General features: G+C 45.4%; 1 protein-coding gene and 1 long non-coding RNA gene across 2 annotated transcripts in view; both read left to right on the top strand.

Moving 5' to 3' along the window:
- The window catches only part of LOC147021322 (uncharacterized), a 39,446-nt gene extending 21,222 nt beyond the window's left edge, over window positions 1–18,224 (top strand). Inside the window, exon 2 of the mRNA XM_085891159.1 lies at window positions 12,531–18,224. Within this exon, the coding sequence (XP_085747285.1) occupies window positions 13,853–15,304 (1,452 nt within the window). The 5' untranslated portion in view covers window positions 12,531–13,852 and the 3' untranslated portion in view covers window positions 15,305–18,224. The remainder of the gene's footprint in view (window positions 1–12,530) is intronic.
- LOC147021323 (uncharacterized) lies at window positions 12,465–18,224 on the top strand. The gene is made up of 2 exons (XR_015060751.1): window positions 12,465–12,578; window positions 15,448–18,224. It is a non-coding gene; the product is annotated as an uncharacterized LOC147021323 (long non-coding RNA).
- Window positions 18,225–26,559: the final 8,335 nt, after the last annotated feature.

Here is a 26,559-nt window from a genome sequence, read left to right on the forward strand (position 1 = left end):
TCTGATTTTCTTGAACTTTGAAGCATTTCTTTCTGATTGGAGCATTTTCTTCGTATGCTGTCATGATTTCGGCTTTTCTCTTCGAGATGCGTTGAACCTGTGACTTGCTGACACCGTACTCAACTGCAAGGTTACTCTGAGACTTGATTTTGTCACTCTGTATGATCTTGACCTTCTCATCCAGCGTCAACTCTTTGTTGGGAGTTTTTTGAGCCATAGCAGTCATGGAAAGAAGCGAATGGAAATCTGTGACAATCTGAGCATGGAGCACGGAACTTAAGGAGCTGAGGCAGCAGAGGCGGGTTTCCTATTTGTGACTGAAATTCTGATCCAAAATCCCACGATTTCATTGGGCAAAGAGTAATTGTTTCCGATTTCATTTCACGATCTTGTGATCATCTGGAGAATGTCTTTTTGGAACGGTTTGTTTGCAATTAGTCGTGCTTGCCCAGCCAAAGAGCTTTGTGTATGCTCGGATTACTCAAGGGAACAACGTCCGCACCTAATTGGCACTGGTCTGCTTGAGAGTTCAAATCTGCTTCAAGGGACTGGTAATATGGTGGTCCGTGGCCCGAACCTAGGGTGGTCCCCTTAGCCGATCAGTCAATGTACTAAATAGATAGGAATTTCTGAAGGGACTAAGGAGAAAAAGTGGCCCAGATGAGAGGCGGTCCTCTTACCCGGTTGGTCCACATGAGGGTTTCCACTGTACCAGGACTAAATTGGTGCAATTTTGTTCGTTTGTCAAATCATGCATGGAAGACGAAGAGAAGTAAAAAGTGTGAGGAAGGCATTTACACAAAATGAAGACCAAATTAATTATAGTGTGTTCTTCATTAATATGACCATGTAATTTATGTTCTTTTAAACATAACAAGCAATTGATTGAAACACGAGATCGAAGTCCTCTACCTTTTGGGTGGGATGAGGAACAGATCTGTGTAATCCGAAAGCTAAATCTTGAACGGCTTTTGCATATCACAACACAATTGCCAAGTTACCAAGATGGTTGCCGTGGCAATATAATTCAGCCAATCACTGCTGTGATCTCATCAGGTTGAGATAATGTCTTGAGGAATCGATATCTGCAATATGAACACTAAATGTTCAACCGTTTTTGAAATATCCGAAACACAAAAGAATGTGGACAGATGATTGATCGGTCGGTTGGATGGAGCTCATTTAATGTTCCCGACTCCAAGCTTGTCGGAGCGGCAGGGACTATAAAAATAGGGGCAATACTCCTGGGTGCTCACCTGGTAGCGGCTGGATAAGAAAACCAGGGCACCACTGGTAGACGTGGTGGACCCACAAAATATTTAATGGAGGAGACCTATGGATTTTTTTGATGCAGTGAACAAACGTTGGTACATCACAGGTGATGAAGGTTGTGGTCAAGTGTCATCAAGAGGTGTGTGTCGTTTCTGAGAAGACAGCAAATACCTATTTTGGGGTTCACCTCCCCTTGGAAACCATTCGACCCCGCACTTTATAATGCCATCATCAAACTTTGAAACATCACGGGTGATGAAGGTTTTTGCAAGTTTCATCAAAATGTGTGTGTGGTTTCAGAGAAGAGAACAAATACATATTTTCATATGTACATATTTTCGGGGGCAACCCCCCCTCCAGCCCGGAACCCCCAATCGGCCCCGATATTTTTTAAATAGTGCATGTCAACCACTGATTTGTCAATGGATCTTTGCAATTATCAAAAATTAAGTCTGACACTAACTCACATATGATTCATTCCTATAATTCTGTGCTTTTGATCAGTTTGTTGTGCCCATGACGAATGGTTCTTCCTCTTCCGGTGCACTGTTCACCTCACTCACCTCACTATCTATCACATGGTGGCAGCGGTGTTGACTTTTAAACCCCCTCGATGGGGTAAGACAATAACAGCATATTTACGTCGACGTTCTCCCACCCCCTGCATGCTTTGGGCCTGTTGTGGGAGAAGGCAGACATATGGACTTTCCCCCACGGTCAGCATGGCTGACAGGTCCGGCATTGGACCACCTCGAATGGACTGGCAGGCCTCAGACCTGCCCTCTGTATTTGGTGTTTTCAAGCAGTATGCTGAGCTCGTACTTGGGGGACCCCTCGTTGGGATGAGCCCAGAGGAGCATTCTCCTGTGAGTAGGACAGCACGGCCTCCACATGTACAATTCATGGGACCAATCTGAAGATGATCTCAAAAAGATAATATGGGAGAAGTTCACATCACATCTTCAGCTGAGGATCAATTTCCGACTTGACCATTTCCACCGACAGAAGTCGAAACAAGAGCCTGCTGAATCCATCAATGAATTCATGACTAGATTGAGACGACAGGCTCAAAAATGCAGAATCGACACCACGAAAGAGCTGGAAGACCGTCTCATTGAACATCTGTTAAACCGCACCAGCAACAAAAAAGGCCAAGAAATACTGTTCGGCAAGGATGAGACCCTCACATTGGACGCTGAGGAGGACCTGGCTTTTACTGAAGAAGCCACTCAGACACAGTAGGATCAATTTGCTCATGACATTGCAGTTTTCGCTGTCCAGCGGTCCAACAGTCAAAAGGATCATTGCTGATGATGTTGTGGGGATCACTCCCAGGGCCCCAGAACCAAGTGCCCAGTTTTGGGAACCACATGTGATGCATGTGCCAAGCGGGGACACTCGGAAGCCATTTGCAAATCCTTCCAGCGACAACGCACACCCAGCAGAACTTGACAGCGATGCAAAGCCCACCATGGTGATCCAGCATACCAGACCGGCAGATGCATTCTGTCACTGGGCAACTTGCACATGCACCAGCCTCCCTACCTATGGAAGAAGTGTTTGAGAATGACATTCAATATTGTGCTGGCTGCTTTCGTTGGCCACACCCCAAGCAAAGAGCGAAATGAAGTCTTTGCATTTATAGCCATTCAACTGGGCAACTGTCCCAACACTCCAGGTGCCCAGGGAAATGTTTTACCACTTAGAATATTCAAAAGATTGTTCCCATGCAAGCTCGACTCTCAGTTTTCCCCAGAATGGTGCAACAATTCCCAACAAGACGAGCCTCCATGCATATGGGGGATCTAACATACCTCACTTTGGAGCTGTACCCTGCTCATAGCAGGGAATAAGAACAGCTGATGCTGAGTTCAATGTCAGAGTCTGATGGCTCAGCCATATGAGGCCTACCAATATTGTCTGCCAAACGGCTTGGAGTGTTCAACTGCACTGTGAAGAATGATGAGAAATCACAGTACCTCCCAGTCACATCCAAAGGTGATCGTTGTCAGCTATACCCTGACCGATCCAAAGGAATTGGTCTTATCAAAAGGAAGATACATGCCAGTACAGACAATTCGATACCTCCAACTCCACATACACCTCGCCGCTGTCCCGTACACATCTGGGACAAAGTGAAGTTCACATCAACGAGATGGAAAACCTTCGTGTCATCACAAAAGTGACGGAACCTTCTGACTGGGTTTCTCGCCTCGTCTGCACAAGAAAGCCCAATGGTCAGCTCCTGATCTCTTGACCCGAAGGGCTTCAACAAGGCCATTAAAAGGTCCCACTATCATATACTAACGCTGGAGGAAATCACACCAAATTTCCACAATTTTTCAGTATTCTCCAAGTTGGATGCACTGCATGGATACTGGTTGATTGAGCTGGATAATGAGTCAAGTATGCTCACGTTCTTCAACAGTCCATTCGGCCGTTATTGCTTCCTCAGGCTCCCATTCAGTCTCAACATGAGTCAGGACGAATTCCAACATAAAGTGGATGAGATAATGGAGCACTGCCAAGGTGCAAAAGACATTGCTGAGGACATTATCGTCCATGGCCAAACCAACGAGGGACACGACAACCTCCACCACCTCATGACCACTGCCTCCACCACCTCATGAACATGTTCTCGTCGTCAACATGGACAAATGTGAAATTAAGAGGCCAAGTGTGAAATTTTTTGGCCTGATCCTGGTTTCAAATGGACCTCCCCCAGATCCTGGGAGAGTCGAGGCAATCAGCATATTGAAGGCACCCATCAATGGCACAGAACTACAACAGTTCCCCGGCATCACGACTTACATGGCAAAAAACGACTCACTCACATCAAGACTCAAAAAACTGCTGTCACCAAGTGACGCTCAGCGACTTTGATCCACACAGCTGGATTGTCGTACAGGTGGACGCATCGATGCACGGACTTGGTGCCGCTCTATGCCAGAATGGCAGACCCATAGAATTCCCTTCGAGAACTCTCAGTGACGCACCAGATATGCCAACATCGGATGCGAGCTACTTGCAATAGTCTATGGGGGTGAGAAGTTCCACACGTACGTCTGTGGGTGTCACTTCACTGTGGAACCCGACCATAAACTAATGGAGATGATTCACCTCAAGAACCTCCCAGCAGCACCTCAGCGACTTCAACGCCGACTTCTCCGCATTTTACCTTGTGACTCGACCATTGTGTACGTTTCTGGGAAGGACATGCTGCTGGCCGATGCACTGTCTCGCCAACCATATTAACACCACGGACGTTGATCTATCCATCAGTCTTGTCCAGTTTAAAGCCAATAAGCTTGCGGAACAACGCCAGTTTACACACAAGGATGAGGAATTGCAGCGACTGAAATGCATCATCAACGGATGGCCAGATCAACGCACGTCCGTACCTCACTAGCAACGCCAATACTCTGCCAATAGAGACGAACTGGCCATCAAAGATGGTTTCATTATGAAATCTTTTGATTTTTCATTATGAAATGATTTTTTTTTGTGATTATGTGATTATAATGTGATCATTATGAAATGATTTTTTTCATTATGAAATGATTTTTCATTATGGTTTCATTATGAAATTCATTATGCATCGTCATACCGCAAATGATGCAGCGTGAAATCTTATCTTGCTTCCATGAAGGTCACCAGGGAGCTGATAGAACGAAGGTCAGTGCTAAGATCCAAGTCTTCTGGAATGACGTCAATAAATATATAGAATCCATGACACAGTGCTGCAGTATCTGCCAGCAATACCAGAAATCCCAACAACCTGAACCACCGTTACAACACGAGATACCAACCAGATCATGGCAAAATGTCGCAGTTGATCTGTTCTTCTTCGACCATGCAGAATACCTGCTGATATGTGACTACTACACAAAATTCCCTGGAATCAAGAGGATCAGCCGTAGTCTGAATAGCCATGCAGTCTGCTGGCATACCTGATCGTATTGTAACAAATAAAGGGCCGCAGTTTGCATCCAAAACGTTTGCAGGCATTACCGCGAAATGGGGATTTGACAACATTACCTCTCGTCCCCACTTCACATCCTCAAAAGGTTTCATCGAACGTCAAGTACAGACAGTAAGAACATTCATGTCAAAGCCAAGCATGCCGGCGTGGACGCAATCTAGCTCCTCTGATCCTGCGCCCCATACCAATCGACCACTCCCTTCCGTCACTTTCTGAACTACAAAAACAACGCACTCACAAGACAAACATCCTGATGTGCATCCCAAACTCTGCTGCAGGGAAGGAAAACATCGTGTTTCGACTTCAGCAACACCAATATCAGCAAAAGACATACTTTGACCAACATGCCGGACCGCAATTTTGCAACCTCAACCTGGGTCAGCCTGTCCTTCTCCAGGACAGTGACACTGGACAATGGTTACCAACAACCGTGACTGGTGTGTGCCCGGAACCCCGCTCATGCAACATAACCACTGAGTCGGGAACCATGCCACACCGGAACCGCCGTCATCTGAAGCCATCGCCCGAGGACATCCATCGAAGTGCCCAGACAGCTCCACCAGCGTCACCAAAATGTGCACGATTCACCAATCCAGAAACGTCCTGCAGCCATGGTCTTCCACAACCAGACCTCATGGCTGACTCTCCAAACAATAATATTCCCACTGGTCAGTGCACAAGTTCTGGCCATCTGGTCAAGCCACCACCTCACGATGACGTAGTATACATTGTGCATTGGCAGATTGCTGTCCTTTTTTTTCGTTATTGTCATCATGCTACTTTTTGGAAGAAGGGGGATATCAACCACTGAATTGTTAATGGATCTTTGTGATTACCAATAATTAAGTGTGACAATAACTCACGTATGATTCACTCATATAATTCTGTGCTTTTGATCAGTTTATTGTCCCCATGACTTAAGACTTCTGGTCCTTCCTCTTCTGGTGCACTGTTCTATACACCTCCTCTGGCAACCAGCTGTATCTGGCTCGTGGTTATTTGTGTGCGTGCTCTGCCCATGGTGATTAATTCACCTCGCTCGGTCCCGATCTCTCGCAGTATGAATAAACTTTTGTACATCACAGGTGATGAAGGTTGTGATTAGATTTCATCGGAATTGTGTGTGTAGTTTCTGAGAAGAAAGTATGAGGAGGGCAACCCCCTCCCCGTAAACTCCATATTTCAATCAAACTTCGAAATCACATTGACTTTTCGATCATATTCAAGGGGTAATGCATTGTTCACAGAAAAGAAAATTTAATGGAAATTTTTCAAAGTTGCTTTGCTCACCCGAATACTCCTGTTTTGGTCATTATTTGTTCTTTTAATTCGACCTTAAATTTAATTTGCCTTCCTACCTCCGGAGATTCCCCACGGAGAACCAACAGCAGCCACATTCTCGGCGATCCTGCTGGTTACCCTCGCCGAAGGAGAGGGGATTCCAATTGGGTTTGTTTGTTTGTTTATCTGCACACAACTTTCGAGTGTTTCTCCGCAACCGCTTGTCGGATTGAGACAATTTTCACTTCTCATTCTTCTCATTGGAAGTTCTTCTCGCAAGAACAAGAACTATGAAGTTCTTCTCATTGGATCTGAAAGTGGGTTTCGTGAGCTGGTAGAGTGAAGTATGTTCGAAAAAATGAAACGGATTTCTGATTGACCAAGTCCTTGAGTTGATGAGGTGGAAGGGACTATGGTCACAGTTAAAGCTGGAGGTGATTCAGAAGAATATTTGAACTCAATCCAGATGGCACCACCGAAATTGAGGGAGAAAAAAAAAAGTGGCACCACCATGAAGACGTGCATGATGTACAGTAAAGAAGTCGCACATGTTGTACTGTAATGAAGTCGCACATGTTGTACTGTAATGAAGTCGCACATGATGTACAGTAATGAATGAACTCGTGATGTACAGTCATGAATTCACACATGATGGACAGTAACAGTCATACATGATGGACAGTCATGAATTCACACATGATGTACAGGAAGAAAGTCACACATGATGTACAGTGATGAAGTCACGCATGTCAAGCAGTGAACAACAAGGGTTACTATCTGCATTCCCTTCATGATTGGCGTTGATTACATGAATCAGGGAGGGACCTCACCTGCTTAATGTATTCATTTGAATCATTAAATTCTCCACACTTGGAATGAGTGAGTTCTTGTCAAGATGTTTTCAACAAGGAAGTGACAGATTAACAACATGGACACAAAAAGGATCCAGGTGATGAAATAAGTCAATTGAGTGTTTATGGTACCTTATTTCTGGAAACTGCTCATTTGAAATAGCTTGAATCAGCCATCTGCATGAGCCTGGCGTATCATTTTTCATTCCTGGAGAGCTTATATGGCCGAGTGATGAGTGAGTCACTCCCAAACATGGCATCCTCCTCTCCAGCAGGCATTACTATGACTTCTTCCTCTGCACACACATCAACAAAACGAAGTCAAAACCACTCAAGAGTGTTGTCATCATAATCTCCATCATTATCCTTCCTTCCAACACGGTCCTGGAATGAATATCCAGGAATCTCTCTATCTCTCTGTGCTTCTCCTTCTCCCTCGTTTTGTATATTTCAGTCCACGTTTTATTTCACTTTTCCCTCCACTTTCACATCTTGATTTTCTTCATCACCAACTCCCACTGTCACCTTTCAAGAGAATTGTGACAATTTGGTCCATTATTCCTGTGCTTGATAAAAAGCCCACAAATCCACACTTACTGTTCAAATTAAATGAACAAAACCTCTTCTTTTGACAGAGAAGAGAACAAAGATGGACTGCTTCGTGGAAGAGAGCTCGAGTCACCCATCGCTGATTGAAAGTGGGATTGTAAAAATTTGATTTTTCAAACAATTAATTTTATTGAACATCCAGGTGTCCACAATGACTTCTTTATGGATACATTAACGTTCACACCAGACTTCCACCAATTGGAAAAATTGTTTAGTGCTTGTCTGACTTCGAGTGAAGGAAAATACTAATATGTTTTCAACACTTCTGAAGCACAGATGAAATGGGACACGTTGGACGTGAAGAGCATGTAATTTACACAAAGTTTGGAATAATTTTTAATGGAAGGAAAGATTATTGGTAACTTACGTTCCAACCGGAAAGATGGTTTCTTGTAGGGAACCGGGAGGTGGAGAAGGGAACGGGCGTCTCTTCTGAGGGGTCTTTGGAAAAACAGTAAAAATAAGAAAGATTAAACACATTGATATGTTCATCAGTTTGATAACTTGTTCAGGATATGGCAGAGAAGGAAATGCACTGAGAGAATAGGTAACCAGTGAAAAGGTGAATTAGTTGATCTCATCCAATCAAAGGGAGTTAAAATTCTTGTAATCTGTCCTGCGTGGGGATGACTGTAGCAATAAGTTAACTTTTCCACCAAAAATATAATCACAATTATGTCCATAATTTATGATGTTCTTCTTTATCAAAGGAAGTATTTATAGCAATTTCAATGAAAGACGAAATGCCAAAATTTATTTCAACTTAAGGTCTTCATTTTGGAGTTTGCTGTATTTCTCCCCACAATGTTTCCCCAACATCTCCAAAGTACTGATGGATGCTTACCTGTTGAAGGTCCTGAATGTGGTGTGGCCCTTCAACACCATGCTGCTTCTGCTGCTGTTTCAGCTTTCGATCAGAGTGAGGCCTCTGTTTCTGCTGGAACCCTTGAACAACATTCTGTGTCAGCTATTGCTTGTCATTCCACGTCTCAGTCCACTCATTGGAAGTCTCATCCCATTTTTCCTGTCGATGCAATTTACAATCAGCAATTTTTTGCTCATGTTCTGCCTCTTTGGTCTCGTCGGATTTCTGAAAGTGTTTCTTGAGTTCTTGATTCGTTACCGTCTCGTTTTCCTGTTCAACTTGTCGATTCTTTTCTTGTTCGAGTAGTTTCTGCTTTTGCTGTTCTCCTCTTCATCTCTGCTTTCCTGCTCTTGTGGTTTTTCCTTCCTGACCTCACTTTCCCACACCTTGAGTTCGCGTGTGCGCACATCGTTTTACCTCTTATTAATCTCCTGCTCCAGCTGATGTGCCTCTTTTTCTCGACGGAACAAGTCTTCCTCTTTTATTTTTTTCCCCTCTAATAATCGCAGTTGCTGCCTCTGCTCCTCCTCTTCTCGCAGGTACATCACTCTGCAATTTCTCAACCTCCTTTTCTCGTTCTCTAATATCTTCCTCTTGACGGCACGTCTCAAGCTCTCGATGTTTTATTTACCGTTCTTTTGACCTGTTCCTTTTTTCAAACTGTGCCCGTTTTCCACGCTCCGTTCCCTCATGTTGAGCAATCCTGTTCTCCAATTCATTGACCACGTGCTCACTCTTTCGCACCTCTTTCTCTTTTTGTTCGATCTCAAGACATCTCCGTGTATGTTCTTGATACACGGATTCCCTCCGTCGTACAAATTCCGTGAGTTCTCTCTGATCTTCCTCCTCTATTCGCCTCCACTCTGAAGCTTTTTTTTTATCCCCCACCGCATGGCGGAAGGGGGATATTGTTGTCACCTGGGTCGTCCGTCCAGCTGTCCATCCGTCCGTCCGTCCGTCGGCTGGCTGGGCGTCAACATTTATAGCTGTGAGTGTGATAACTCATAAACTGTTCGGCATATCGATTTGAAATTTGGGTCACACTTGTACCACCTGAAAAGGAAGAACCCTATTGATTTTGCACGTGGCCGGATCCACGATGGCCGACTGGGTCGGCCATCTTGAAAACAAGATGGCCGACGGGCCAATATATTGAAAAAAAGGTTTTTTGTAATAAATGGAAGACCGCTTATCTGATTTGATTTATTTTTCACTGGCGGGCGATTCCCCATCTCTGATGGTATATTTTCTTTTGCTCTTAATGTTGTTTTTTTAATTTGCTCCTCATCTTTTTTCCTCAATTCCTCTTCCTTGTTTTTCCTCTGCTGTTCTACGATTTCTTTCTCTTTTGTCCATTCCTTTTCCTCATATGTTTGTTGCGTAACTTTTTCCTGAATCGCTTGCTCTCCGAGCTGAACTCTCAGCTCTCTTTCTTTTAGTTCTTCTTTTCGGTGCAATTTTTCACCCCTTTCCTGTAGTTTCTCTTTCTCTCTCTGTCACAACTTCATTCTTTCATCCTCCTGTTCGTTCACATTCTGCATGTCCACTGCCTCATTTTTTGGTCCCTCAAGCAACGGCTGCTCTTTCTTTCCCATGTTCTTTAATTGCGTCCGGCCACATCGAAAACTGCAAGAAACAAAGTAATACTTGTCAGTTTGAGATAAAGTAAAGATAAAGTACAGTATCTGTTATATAATGTGAAGTGTGGTGTGGTGTGTGTCCATATGTTTGTATGGCCACACATTCCGCTGTCTCCCCTATCCGGCGGCCGCTTCCCACGCTGCGTATTAAAAGCTCTGCATGCAGGCAAAGCTCAACATTTAACCAGAAGAAATGCATGATACCAAACGAGATACCTTTTAAATGTATAAATACAACATGGAATCACAGTTTGTTTTCCAGTGTATGAAGATATGACCTAGGCTGACAGCATGGCTTTTAGGTTCGCACACTCGCCTCGAAGCTTCCTGGCCTGGGTTAGAATCCCGACCCAGCGATAAACTGTCATCCCGGTGTTCACAGACTGGGTGAATCATCAATGCAAGTGCCGTTCCTCTGATGGACGTTAAACTGGTTGTCCCGTCGACCGACATCACTCGATGGAGGTTAAAGATCCTCCCTGTGTTCTTCGCTAATGGAGTGTTGGCGAGCATTTGGTGGCAGTGAGACTAGATTTCAAATTCCTGCCCAAACTACTGATGGGAACTCAAATCTGCTTCGGCGGTGGCACCAATGCTCTGGGTGACAGAGTAGGAGGATTATCACAAAGTCGAAGAAACCATGTTCGCATTGTTAATAACAGTAGCCTATCCTGAAAGTCTGAACAAAGGCTGCAATGTTCATCATTTCATTAAATATCTAGAACGGAACTTTGTGGAGCGCATATCTTCACCAGGCTGAACAGTTTACGTTTTGTATCCCACTGAAAGGTCGGATCTGGACCTTTATGAAAATCTAATAGTCTTGTTCTTGTCACCCATAACCAACTCATCCACATAGTTTTGTCATAATCCATCCATAACTTTTTGAGATATCGTGCTATATTTCGTTTCTTTCCCCCATCACTCAATGGTGAAGAATCACTTAAAAAAATTCTCGGATCCAAATCTTCACTAAAATCTCATAACTTCATCCTTGTCAGACACCCATCCCGTCCACTTAAGTTTGTCCAAATCAATCAATAACTTTTTGAGATATCCTGTTCACAGAAAAACAGATAAACAAATAGACAGGGGTGAAAGCACAACCACTGCCCACCTTTCGTGGCGGAGATACAAACGTGTACATTTAACATTGTGACCTAAAAATAAACTTCAAAGAGAACCATAATGAGCTTCTGAAAACAAGAACTGCCAGCTTGCAACCATTGTGCAGGTTTGATTCGACCCTAACCCTAACATTACATTATGGTTACCCTAATTACCTACATTACATACATTACCCTAACCCTAACCCTAACCCTAACCCTAACATTACATGATAATATGAGAACTATTTCATGTCAGAAATCATGCTAGAATGCATCTCCAGCCATCTCGGATCCTCCAACCTCCAGGGCCCGAGGCGGGCCCTGGCCTTACAGCTGCGCTCGCTTCGCTCGCGGTGATGGTAACCTGCTACTTTTTAATGGTAGCCTCCTACTACAAAAAAATGAAGGAAACCCCTGCATAACCCGTTCGTTTTATGACAGACAACTACGGGAAAGACCTCATCTGAATTACCGTTGCTGACTTCAAAACCACGTGAAGAGCCGAGACTGACTTTGACAATTGAAGGCTGAGAGATTCATTTCCTGGTGGACACAGGGGCAACAAAATCTGCAATCAAGAAAAGTGACTTTCCAAATGCACCTTCATCGCGACAACAAGTAAAGGTTTTAGGAGTCTCAGGCATTGCTATGGCGATCCCACTATCTGAACAACTACGGGTGGAGATTGGACCTTTGTCGGCGCAACATACATTTTTGATGGCTATTGACACGCCAATTAATCTGTTGGGAAGGTATCTATTATGTAAGCTGAATTGTATAATAACATGTGCCCTCGGGGGAGTGTATTTGGATATACCTCATGAATCACATATAACAATGCTGAATTTATTGCAGGAAAATACAAAGAATCGTGTATCCCGGTGGACTGTGACGGATTGTGAAGCATCTAACCATTTGCAGGTGTGCGTGTCCAATCTGAAGAGGAGCGTCCCACAGGTGTGCGACTGGGTAAGTGAGCATCACATTGACATAGACAGGGTACAGACTCGATTACATTGCATTGCAGATTGCGACGTTAAGGGAGAGGATAACGTCCATGCGAGGGAAACAATTTTGAAATCACACCCGAGTTTTGACATAACATTGGGGACAATGTGGATTGGGAAGCAAGGTATTGGCCTGGAGGTGCATCTGACACAGGAGCAATTAAAGCTGTGGAATCACCCGTCCAGTGTAACACCACATGTTTCCTTAGCGATTGCGAGAGGTTACCAAACAACGGACATACGGTACATGGTAACCGATTTAAAGAAAGCATCGGAAGCGACCTTGGTTGGGTACAGCCAAGTAAAAGGGCTATGGAAGATAGGGACGGATGGATATTGTTGGTCAGAGTGTGGGGGGACAACTGTGGGGGGACAACAAAGGCTGTGTTCGAGATGGTTGATCTCTCAGAAACAAGTGGGTCAGGAAAATTACCTGAACTGCTGGAGCAGGTGCCAACTTGTCTGTGGGCAAACATGTGAATGATGGGTGAATTAGAGGCATGCACCCAGTTAAGATCAATATAGATACATCAAAGAAGCTGCCTTGCAAACCCCAATACCCATTGCGTCCAGAAGCGGAAGAAGGGATAGCTCCCGTAGTGGAAGCGCTATTCAAGCAAGGAACAATTGTCCCCACACTCAGGCAATGTAATACGCCGATGTTACCCGTGCGAAAACCCGGAAAGTCGACGTGGAGGTTTGTACAGGACCTGAGGGCAGTGAATGAGATCGTGATCCCGGTCTACACACTCGTCGCAAATCCAACTACCATTCTAGCAAGTAATACTACCCACAATACTGCTGTGGATCTTTGTTCAGCTTTTTTTTAGTATTCCAATAGCCCCTGAGGCACAATTCCTTTTTGCGTTCACGTATAAAGGAAGACAATATACTTGGACTGTACTTCCACAAGGATAGAACGAGAGTCCTACTTTGTTTTCCTGAGCATTGAAAGACGACCGAGATGACGTAGTTTTTTCCAGCGGATCCACCTTGATCCAATATGTTGACGACCGACTCATCTGTTCAGCGTCAAAGAAAGTGCATGAACAAGATACTTTGACGCAGTTGGGAGCTTCAGCAAGGAAGGGGCACAAAGCATTGAGAGCCAAATTGCAGTTTTGCCACGAGGAGGTAAAATATTTGGGACATATTTTGAAGGGAGATACCAGGCGTATCTCCCCGGGGCGTATATCTGCAATATTGAAACTGCCCAAGCCAACTACCGCAAAACAGATGAGGTATTTTCTCGGGACGACAGGCTATTGTAGGCAATGGATACCTGACTATGCGGCCTTAGTGCGTCCCATGCTGGAAATTGGTTTGGCAAGCGCGCCCAATCCGCTGACATGGACGCAAGAAGCAGACGAGGCTTTTGTAACGTTGAGGCAAATTTTATCCTCTGCTCCTGCTTTGGGTATACCGAACTATGAAAAACCTTTCCATTTGTACGCAAATGAGAGTCGGGGCTTTGCACAATCGGTGCTGACTCAGAAGCACGGAAATAAGTTACGGACCGTCGCCTATTACAGCCCTAAATTGGATCCAGTGGCGCAAGGATTCCCATCCTGTTTAAGGGCAGTGGCAGCCGCTTCGCTCGCGGTGCAGGCGACAGAACCACTCGTCACGGGACACACTTTGATTCTCATGGTGCCGCACGCAGTCACCGCTGTGCTGTTAAAAACAAAAACACAACACTTGTCGGCTTCGCGGGCAACAACATACGAACTCTCACTCACAGCTCCACCAAACATTACGATTAAAAGGTGCCCGACATTGAATCCTGCTAGTTTGCTGCCGGTAGAACTGGATGGAGATCCTCACGATTGTGAGGAGGTGATCGTACATACGTGTCGACCGCGTCCTGGTTTGAGAGACATTCCAATCCAAAATTCTGAGTTAATTTTGTATGTCGACAGTTCGTCGTCGCGCACACCAGATGGACTGCCATTAACAGGTTATGCCGTTTGCTCTGATCACGAGGTAATCGAAAAGGGAAGATTGGCTGCAAACTGCTCCGTGCAGCAAGCAGAGCTGTTCGCCCTCACTCGTACATGCTGCCTTGCCGAAGGCCAAATAGTGACAATTTACACCGATTCCGTCTATGCCTTTGGCGCTGTACACGAATTTGGAGCCCTCTGGTGCAAAAGTGGGTTTATAACATCATCAGGTGTGCGGGTGAAGAATGGTTTTGCAGTGGTTAAATGTGATGCCCACACGGGAGGATCTGACGATGTCTCACGGGAGAATGTGAGGGCAGATGTAGCTGCCAAAGCCACTCCCGCCACTGATGCTCTGTTGGTATTACAATGTCTATTAACACCAGCCGAAACGCCAACCCTTGACGACGAGAACACCTTACAAGCAGCTATTAGTACAAGGGAAAGGGATTTGTGGATAATGACTGGATGTGAATTCGATAATGAATCCAAACTATGGAGATCACCTGGTGGGCGAGTGGTGGCACCAAAGGCTCTGCCACCCTGGCTCGCACGGTTGGCACATGGGGCGGGAATACCAGCAAAGGGGGGATGTGTGCTTCTATTGGGAAGCAATGGTTGGCCCTGGGTTTCAGTCCAATTGAAGGACCTGTCATGTTTGCCAAGAGCACGATCCACCAAGGGGGTACAGATGGCCCCAGGCGGCCATCCAGTTCCATTTTGGCCATTCGTTCATATCCAGATTTGATTTTATTCAGTGACCAAAGTGCTGTGGCCTTGAGTTTATTTTGGTCATCGTAGATTGTTCACCAAGTAGGTTGAGGCTTACCCTTGTGGGAGAGCAGATGCCATTACTGTGGTTAAACTGTTGATGAAGGATTTTGTCTGTAGGTTTGGGATACCCTGTAGGATCTCCAGCGATCAGGGAACTCATTTTACAGCCGAGGTGGTGAAAGAGATGTGTCGGGTTTTGCAAATCAAGCAACACCTCAACTGTCCTGCTAATCCCAAATCAGCGGGGGCATTTTAAAGACAGAATGGATTTCTGAAGAATAAACTGGCCAGGATTTGTGAACAGACTGGATTGAAATGGCCAGATGCTCTGCCCATTGCCCTCACGACTATGAGATCGACCACAAATCGGAAAACTGGCTTATCTCCGCATGAGATTCTCATGGGAAGACCGATGAGATTACCGCACTCACCTCCATTAACTGTAAAAGACATGAACGTGCAGCAAATGGACGACACGCCACTAGCGTTCCGTGTCTCTCTGAATCATGTGAGGACTTTTTATGCGCAGGTGAAGCAAGCCTTGCCTGAGCCTGCCACGTCTGCTCACCACAACTTCAAACCAGGAGACCTGGTTTATGTGAAGATTTACAAAAGAAAGAACTCTCTTCAACCACTGTGGGGTGGGCCATTTCTGATATTACTTACTAGTCATACAGCTGTGAAGTGCAAAGGGAAAGCAACATGGATTCACGCCACACACTGCAAGCTGGCACGCGGCCAGAAGGAGCCCGAGGAGAATGCTGCCTCCTGATCACTTTGATGATTCTTTTTATTGCAGGGTTACTTGTGCTACTGGCTGCAGGTTGAACAATGTGGACATGGTCTGTGAGGCCGATAAGTACTATTTGTGATAAACGTTATTTGCATGTTCCCCAACCAAGTGCCTGTCACACTGCCCACCAAACTAACCACATAGCACCCAGAGACCGGAGAAGCTTAACGGGCAGAGTGGGAGTAGATAAGGGTTCATTACATGGGATAAATACTTATCTGGCTCTTTCTCGTAATCACGCTAAGGCTTTTAATAAAACTAATTGCTGGGTCTGCACTAAAATACCTCACTCAGCAGTTACTGGAATACCTCTGAAGGCAATACCCTTTGATCTGAGTGAGTGGTGTGGGTACTGGAAGGAATGGGATGAAAAGGATAATAACACAGATGACCACATCGTTCCTGATAGAAATGGAAATTGCTTGCGACAACAGAACTTCAATAACTGGTTTTGGCCAAGTTTTAATTCGAGAAAGATGCCTCCACATTTTATGGTCGAACAGGCGACGGGAAAGCCGGATCAATGCTTGGTGCAAGAAGCATGGGGAGAAAGAATATTAGGAAATTCTGAATGTAGTAATTATGTCTATAAAAATCACACGAGGGGGCCACAAGTGGCTTTAAATAATACCTATTTTGTGTGTGGGAACCGTGCCTGTCCATGGCTTTCAGCTAACTGGACCGGATCATGTTACTTGTCATTCATTGTGCCACGCATGTGTCTGCTAAATATGTCACCTTTTGAGCATTTGAAACGGGGTAAACGGAGTTTCACATCAACTGAATTATTCTTCATGATTCTCATTCCTCACTACGGGGTCGGACAAACGTCTTTGGGACTCGCAGAGTTAGCCGCTTCGCTCGAGTCACTGGCAAAGAAAACGGCCCTGGGCATGGTTGGTATCAACTCGGAGGTGGCCGCCCTACGTGCGGTCGCATTGCAAAACCGGGTTGCCCTTGATCTCATCCTCGCGGCTCAGGGCGGGATGTGTGCCGTAATCAACTCTGAGTGTTGTACCTATATCCCTGATAACTCAGAGCAAATCACAAACATAGCTGACAAGATTAAGCAAGAAGGAGCAAAGTTTCACAATTATTTTATGAAAGATGGGCTTTATTCCTGGTTTGAAGGGATTTTCGTGGGATGGGGAACTACCTTGTTACACTGGATCTCTGTGGGATTATTATCGATTATCATTATTGTTGTGCTTGTTAAATGCGCCACAACCACATTGCCGACATTGATTGTTTCTTGTTTTAAAAGGAATGCTGCGACAAAAGTAATGGTGGTCCAACTGCCACCTTCCTATTCTGATTTTGATGTCGAGTCCTACGACTCTAATGAGGAGGGACTTGAAGTTGAAGATCCATGAGTCAATGCAATAAGCGTGATCAATGTTTACGGGATTGTCCTTCCACTGTACTCATCTTCTCTGTTCCCGAAAAACCGCACAGGTGCGTTAAAATCAGCCGTGCAGCCCATAGTGGTAGCCCTCTGCTGTATCGGTCTACGGGCCAACTGGAGCCTCATGCTGGCCCAAAAGCTGTAAACCACCTGAAGCCACCTGGCCTGAGGGACAGGAAAGGCTGCAAGGGACTGAGCTCTGCGATGTGTGCTGGGGGGTGACTGCCCGGGAAAATGGACACACTCGTGCGCAGAGAATGGATCTTCAAAGTGACAAAACCTTTAGCTGTGTTGCCTTAGAGGCAACACAGGGAGGAGTTGATGGGGAATATTCCTTTTAAAACAAGTTGCCTTTTATTTGGTACTGTACTCAGTGGTTTCACCCATGCACTCACTGCCTTTTACTTCATTTCTATTTCTCTCAAAATAAATAATCACATTCTGTCTTAAACCTATAACCCACTTGTTATCCTGTACTGCTTTTTCAGTTGTCTGCTCTTAGTTATTTTGTTTGATTCTCACCAAGGCCAGCCAAAAGTCACCATGTTCTCTCATTTGCTTGTTCTCCCAGCCCCCTCCACTCCCAACGAAAGTATATAAATGTCATAAAAATGTAAACCATTGCGGATGTTTATTATATCAGTGGTTTGGACTCCGTGGTACGACGTTAAAATAAAGATTTTATGTTCAACAGCACTTTGATTGTGGACAGTGAAATTAATTGTGGCTTTCATTTAAGTAACAGGATTTAAAACCGAGTTGGTGAAAACGTTTTAAAAATAACGAAATTCCACGACAGGGAGAGGGAGAGGATCCTCTTTTGAAAGATCCTGGCAGAAAGTAAGACCCAAAACTTTGAATGAAAGGACTTCTTCAAGAGGATTGGTGAGAAAATACATGGTGGAGAGGGGGTGGTGGGAGGGGGGATTCGGACGGTCTTTTCAGAGAGACATAGAGATTTATCAGGATTGAAAGACATGTTCCATGTGTTGGATTTTATCCAATCATCACACAGTTCAATAGTTTATCTCATCATCACCCAGTTCAATAGTTTATCTCATCATCGCCCAATTCAATAGTTTATCTCATCATCACCCAGTTCAATAGTTTATCTCATTATTACCCAGTTCAATCGTTTATCTCATCATCGCCCAGTTTAATAGTTTATCTCATCACCGCACAGTTCAATAGTTTATCTCATCATCGCCCAGTCTGATAGTATATCTCATCCTTGCCCATTTCAATCGTTTATCTCATCATCGCCCAGTTCAATAGTTTATCTCATCATCGCCCAGTTCAAGAGTTTATCTCATCATCAACCAGTTCAATAGTTTATCTCATCATCGCCCAGTTCAACAGTTTATCTCATCATGAACCAGTTCAATAGTTTATCTCATCATCGCCCAGTTCAATAGTTTATCTCATCATCGCCCAGTTCAATAGTTTATCTCATCATCGCCCAGTTCAATAGTTTATCTCATCATCGCCCAGTTCAACAGTTTATCTCATCATGAACCAGTTCAATAGTTTATCTCATCATCGCCCAGTTCAATAGTTTATCTCATCATCCCCCAGTTCAACAGTTTATCTCATCATCGCCCAGTTCAACAGTTTATGTCATCATCGCCCAGTTCAACAGTTTATCTCATCATCACCCAGTTCAATAGTTTATGTCATCATCACCCAGTTCAATAGTTTATGTCATCATCACCCAGTTCAATAGTTTATCTCATCATCACCCAGTTCAATAATTTATCTCATCATCACCCAGTTCAATAGTTTATCTCATCATCACCCAGTTCAATAGTTTATCTCATCATCACCCAGTTCAATAGTTTATCTCATCATCGCCCAGTTCAATAGTATGTGTCATCGTCGCCCAGTTCAATAGTATGTGTCATCGTCGCCCAGTTCAATAGTTTATCTCATCATCACCCAGTTCAATAGTTTATCTCATCATCGCCCAGTTCAAGAGTTTATCTCATCATCAACCAGTTCAATAGTTTATCTCATCATCGCCCAGTTCAATAGTTTATGTCATCATCGCCCAGTTCAACAGTTTATCTCATCATCACCCAGTTCAATAGTTTATGTCATCATCACCCAGTTCAATAGTTTATGTCATCATCACCCAGTTCAATAGTTTATGTCATCATCACCCAGTTCAATAGTTTATCTCATCATCACCCAGTTCAATAATTTATCTCATCATCACCCAGTTCAATAATTTATCTCATCATCACCCAGTTCAATAGTTTATCTCATCATCACCCAGTTCAATAGTTTATCTCATCATCGCCCAGTTCAATAGTATGTGTCATCGTCGCCCAGTTCAATAGTATGTGTCATCGTCGCCCAGTTCAATAGTTTATCTCTTCATCACCCAGTTCAACAGACAAGCTCATCACCCAGTTCAATAGTTTATCTCATCATCACCGAGTTCAATAGTTTATCTCATCATCGCCCAGTTCAACAGTTATCTCATCATCACCCAGGTCAGGTCAGGTATGGTGCCAGAACAGCGCGTCGCTGCGTCCACTTTCCGCCGGTACTCCAGGGGCCTCCGTCTGGCCATCCCCCAGGCAGATGCCAGGCCCATCCTCATCTCCTTGAGACGATTGTCAACCTGCTGCAACCATGAGGCACGTGGTCGGCCCACTGGCCTCCTCCACTCATGAGACTCCCTCGCTGAGAGAATCTGGTGAGCAGGATCAGCGTCAGGAAAACGAACCACATGTCCATACAGCCGCAACTGACGCTCACGGACTATGCAGGTAACAAATCTCATCCGAGTCTCTCTCAGCAACCGCTCGTTGGACACAAAATCCGACCAGCGATAGCCAAGGATTCTCCGAAGAGACCTGGTACCAAAGGAATTAAGTCTCCATCTCAGATCCTTGGTCAGAGTCCAAGTCTCGCACCCATAGAGCAAGACTGGAAGTACCAAGGACCTGAAGACTCGGACTTTCGTCCTCCCGCACAGGTACCGGCAGCGCCACACCCCATGATCCAGTGACTCCCCAGGCCCGACCCAGACGTCTATTGACCTCTGACTCGCAGCCAGCAGACACATGAATATCACTGCCAAGGTAAGTGAATCTCTCCACGACCTCAACATCCTCACCACAAACAGACACAGACAGGACAGCAGCATCCAAGATGTCACCGAAAGCCTGGATCTTAGTTTTGACCCAAGAAACCCGTAATCCCAACGGCTCCGACTCCTAATTCAGCACCTCGAGGGCCCCCAAGAGGATGTCTAAAGTCTCCGCAAAGATGGCTGCATCATCTGCAAAATCAAGGTCCGAGATCTTGACATTGCCAAACGATGCACCGCAACTTGATCTCTCCGACATCCTCCCTAAAATCCAGTCCATACAAGTGCTGAAAAGTGTGGGGGCAAGTACACATCCCTGACGAACTCCAGTAACAACTGGAAATAAGTCAGAGATGGTACCACCACACTTCACAGCACTCTCAGTACCAGAGTAGAGTTCAGACATCAGATCGATCAGTTTTGGTGGCATCCCACGAAGACCAAGAATCGTCCAGAGGACATCCCGATTCACTGAATCGAACGCTTTACAGAGATCAACATAGGCTGCAAGCATCCCCTGCCGAAACTCTCGGCTGCGTTCGGTGAGGACACGAAGTGCAAGGATACGGTCAATTGTTGACCTCTTTGGTGTAAAGCCTGACTGCTCTGGAAGCTGGTGCTCAAGCAGATGGTGGCGAACCCTATCAAGAATTATCCGAGCAAAGACCTTGCCCGGCACTGAGAGCAGCGTCACCCCTCGGTAGTTGTTGCAGTCTTGGCGATCACCCTTCCCTTTCCAGAGAGGGACAACAAGGCCCCTCTTCCAGTCAGTTGGGATGATGCCTGTGTTCCAGGCAGAGCACAAAACTGCATGCAACGACACGAGTGCAGCATTTCCACCAGCCTTGAGAAGTTCAGCATGGATGCCACAGATCCCTGGAGCTTTGCCCCGTTTCAACTGGTTCACCGCAGCCCGTGTTTCCACAAGCGAAGATGGACCACAGTTGATTTGAGGGGCAGCAACAGGGATTGTAACACCCTTGACGTCCAACTCGACAGCTGGGGGATCAGCCTGGTACAACCGCTCAAAGTAACCGGCCCAGCGGGCCTTCACTTCAGACTCCTCTGTCAAGAGCCTACCACTCTCTGCTCTAACTGCAGTGCTCTGAGGGATAGGCTTGGATGAACGCAATGCGCGAATTCCCCTGTAAGCGGGACGAGAATCACCTGTCCACAGGTGATGCTCTACCCCCTCACAGATTCCTCGCACATAGGCCTCCTTGTCCACCCTCAGTGCACGTACAGTTTTACGCCTCAGCTCCCTGAACAGCTCAGCTCTGCCATTCAGCCTGGCCCTGCGACTCTGGTCAATGGTATCCAGTGTCCCTTTTGAGACAAAATTCTTCTTTGCCCTGCGGTGAGCTCCAAGGCATCCACCGGCAACATCAAGGACGGTGGTCTTGAAGGCGCTCCACAACTCTTCAGGACCCCCCAAAGCACCCAGACCCCCCCAAGTGTCCACTCAGCCTGTTCGCAAACTCCTCAACGACTCTCTCATCCCTGAGCTTGGCAACATCCAGCCTCGGCTGGGATGCTACCATTCTCCAGGATTTAAGGTGCAGCTTTAGAGTTGCTACGACAAGCCTGTGGTCAGTATTGAGGAACTGAGCACTCCGGTAGACCCTGCAGTTCTGGATCATCCTCCAACGACCGTCAATGAGGACATGGTCAATCTCCTTTGCCACACCGCCAGCGTTAGAAAATCAAGTCCAGCGATGAGCTTGTGGGCGCTGAAACCATAAACCAGCCACCCTAAGTCCATGACTTCTTGCAAAGTCAAGGAACTTAGTGCTATTCTGGTTCATAGTTCCTGACCCATGGGGACCAACACACACCTCATAACCATCCCCATCAGTTCCAGTCGATGCATTGAAATCCCCCAAGACTAGAAGTGTATCTCGTCTGGGGCACTGATCAACCACAGACTCGAGCGTGGCGTAGAATGCATCCTTCACGGTGAGATCACTCGCCTCAGTCGGAGCATAAACAGAGACCAGGGAAATGACACCTAAGGAGTGACAAATCCTTAATCTCAAAATACGCTCGTTGACCGGTGTTACCTCAATTATCATTGGGGTCAGCTTATTGGACACAGCTACAGCAACTCCTTGGGTATGGTAACCATCAGAGCGACCAGACCAATAGTAGGTGTAACCACCCATCATTATCTCGCCGCAATCCTGTCTCCGAACCTCAGAGAGAGCTGCAATCCCGATTTCCAAACGCTTGAGCTCAGATGATAACAGAGACAGGTGATCATCCTCTCTTAGGGATAGGACATTCCAGGCACCCACCCGAAGGGACCGCCTCAGGTTAACCCAAGGAGACCGCCGTCTGGTGGACGACACCTCAGCACCACTCCGACACACTCTCCCGCAATCTGACCCAGGGATGTTACCCCGTGGTTTCCCTCCTATCATCAAAGATTGGGGGTCCCGAAGGCTTTGCCCCAATCCTGTCATCTGGTGAGCTGCCCTGCGAAGGGAAGCTGCGCAGGAGGTACTCCCACGGAGTGGGTTTTCAGATTTTTTTGCGTTTTTGCGTTTTGGGGAATGAAGGGTTTTACGGTGGCCGGAGTGCAAATCCTGCCACCAACCTCCTGATAAGAAGTGACCCAACTGCAGGAGGACGTCCGCAGACACAGTTGGGCACTAATGGATGGCCGTTGGCTCACAAGGAGCTCCTCCGCCCTTTGACAGGTTTTGTTTTTAATCCTGCTGGGTGTCCATATCCAAACACCCTGTTCAATAGTTTATCTCATCATCGCCCAGTTCAATAGTTTATCTCATCATTACCCAGTTCAATCGTTTATCTTATCATCGCCCAGTTCAATAGTTTATCTCATCATCGCCCAGTTCAATAGTTTATCTCATCATCGCCCAGTTCAATAGTTTGTCTCATCATCGCCCAGTTCACTAGTTTATCTCATCATCACCCAGTTCACTCGTTTATCTCATCATCACCTCGTTCAATCGTTTATCTCATCATCACACAGTTCAATAGTTTATCTCATCATCGCCCAGTTCAATAGTTTATCTCATCATCGCCCAGTTCAATAGTTTATCTCATCATCGCCCAGTTCAATAGTTTATCTCATCATTACCCAGTTCAATATTTATCTCATCATCGCCAAGTTCAATAGTTTATCTCATCATCACATAGTTCAATATTTATCTCATCATCGCCCAGTTCAATCGTTTATCTCATCATCACATAGTTCAATAGTTTATCTATTCATCGCCCAGTTCAATATTTATCTCATCATCGCCCAGTTCAATCGTTTATCTCATCATCACATAGTTCAATAGTTTTTCTCATCATCACCCATTTCAAGAGTTTATCTCATCATCACACAGTTCAATAGTTTATCTCATCATCACCCAGTTCAATAGTTTATCTCATCATCACCCATTTCAAGAGTTTATCTCATCATCACAAAGTTCAATAGTTTATCTCATCATCGCCCAGTTCAATAGTTTATCTCATCATCACACAGTTCAATAGTTTTTCTCATCATCACCCATTTCAAGAGTTTATCTCATCATCACAAAGTTCAATAGTTTATCTCATCATCACACAGTTCAATAGTTTTTCTCATCATCACCCATTTCAAGAGTTTATCTCATCATCACACAGTTCAATAGTTTATCTCATCATCTCCCAGTTCAATAGTTTATCTCATCATCACCCAGTTTAATAGTTTATCTCATCATCACCCAGTTTAATAGTTTATCTCATCATCGCCCAGTTCAATAGTTTCTCATCTTCGCCCAGTTCAATAGTTTATCTCATCATCACCCAGTTTAATAGTTTATCTCATCATCACCCAGTTCAATCGTTTATCTCATCATCACCCAGTTTAATAGTTTATCTCATCATCGCCCAGTTCAATAGTTTCTCATCTTCGCCCAGTTCAATAGTTTATCTCATCATCACCCAGTTTAATAGTTTATCTCATCATCACACAGTTCAATAGTTTATCTCATCATCACCCAGTTTAATAGTTTATCTCATCATCACACAGTTCAATCGTTTATCTCATCATCGCCCAGTTCAATAGTTTATCTCATCATCACACAGTTCAATAGTTTATCTCATCATCGCCCAGTTCAATCGTTTATCTCATCATCACCCAGTTTAATAGTTTATCTCATCATTTCCCAGTTCAATTGTTTATCTCATCATTTCCCAGTTCAATAGTTTATCTCATCATCACCCAGTTTATTAGTTTATCTCATCATCGCCCAGTTCAATAGTTTATCTCATCATCGCCCAGTTCAATAGTTGATCTCATCATCGCCCAGTTCAATAGTTTATCTCATCTTCGCCCAGTTCAATAGTTTATCTCATCATCACCCAGTTCAATAGTTTATCTCATCATCGCCCAGTTCAATAGTTTATCTCATCATCGCGCAGTTCAATAGTTGATCTCATCATCGCCCAGTTCAATAGTTTATCTCATCATCACGCAGTTCAATCGTTTCTCATCATCGCGCAGTTCAATAGTTTATCTCATCATCACCTCGTTCAATCGTTTATCTCAGCATCGCCCAGTTCAATAGTTTATCTCATCATCACCTCGTTCAATCGTTTATCTCAGCATCGCCCAGTTCAATAGTTTATCTCAGCATCGCCCAGTTCAATAGTTTATCTCATCATCACCCAGTTCAATAGTTTATCTCATCATCGCCCAGTTCAATAGTTTATCTCATCATCGCCCAGTTCAATAGTTTATCTCATCATCGCCCAGTTCAATAGTTTATCTCATCATCGCCCAGTTCAATAGTTTATCTCATCATCTCCCAGTTCAATAATTTATCTCAAGCCCAAACCATGCTTGGCCAATGATAGAAACGACAGGCAACGAGCTGGAACATTTAACAGGGGTTTATGTGGAATAGGGAGGGAAACACCGAGCAGACTTATCACGAATAGACAGGCAATGTACAATGAGCAATCAACACAAATACAATTCTACTTCAAGGACGGCGCCACCACAGATACACACACACACACACTAAAATAAAATGGACCCCACCGGGTCTTTATTCGATCCTCCAGCCGAGGATGATAGTTCAGTCTGGCCGGGTACCTGTCCGCCTCGTGCAGTTACACCGACTCCAACCCACCACGGTGGGAATCGAACCCACGACCCAGAGTCCAACGAGCCCACAATCCTGGCTGACTCGAACGACGATCGAGCACCACGGTCCTGGCTGCTCGACCACCACCACGAGGAACCCCAGAAAAAGACCGCAGACCAAAGGGCCAAGAGCAAAGACGACGACGACTCTACTCTCCTTCTTTTACGACAGCTCGCCACCTTTTTCTTTTCCTTCCCCCCGCGGGTCGAGGGAACCGCTCTGAGGTTGTTGCGGATTTGGAAAGCGATCGCACTCAATATTCAGGTCCTTTTGCTCAGTTATATCGGTAATTACACGTAGCCAGGTCGGGTGCCGACCCTGGTCTAATGGGTAATTAAATGTTCCTGCGCTGTGAAGTTGTTTAAATCATCAGGTCTTCTTTTCGGCTATTTTTACACCACCGACCACACCGCTGACCACACCGCATCACCTCGCCTTCACTTCGCTCCCTGCACCTCGCTCTGGCCAACGTCGGGCGTGGGCGGAGCCCTGCAGAAACCTGTTGCTCCACTTCCTGTGAAGGGCGGGTCCAAGTGATGTTACCACGCCACCTGGCCAATCGGGGGGTTTGCCGCCCTTTTTTGGCGAATGAGAGGAATGACGAGGGTGCATGCGCAGAAGATCCTCCGGTGTGGAGAAGGCGGACTTTGGGGAGGAGCCACGCGGCGGCCCTCGACCAATCGGCGTGCAGTGGGTGGGGTGACCGCCACTCAGCCAATCCAGGCCCGCGAGGGGAGGGTCGTGAGGAGACCCCCCCTCCACACCTTTCAAGCGGGGGGGATATAATTAT

Source organism: Eptatretus burgeri, chromosome 8 (genome assembly GCF_056783735.1).
Source record: "Eptatretus burgeri isolate ZD-2024b chromosome 8, Ebu_testis_v1, whole genome shotgun sequence".
NCBI classification, from domain to species: Eukaryota; Metazoa; Chordata; class Myxini; order Myxiniformes; family Myxinidae; genus Eptatretus; species Eptatretus burgeri.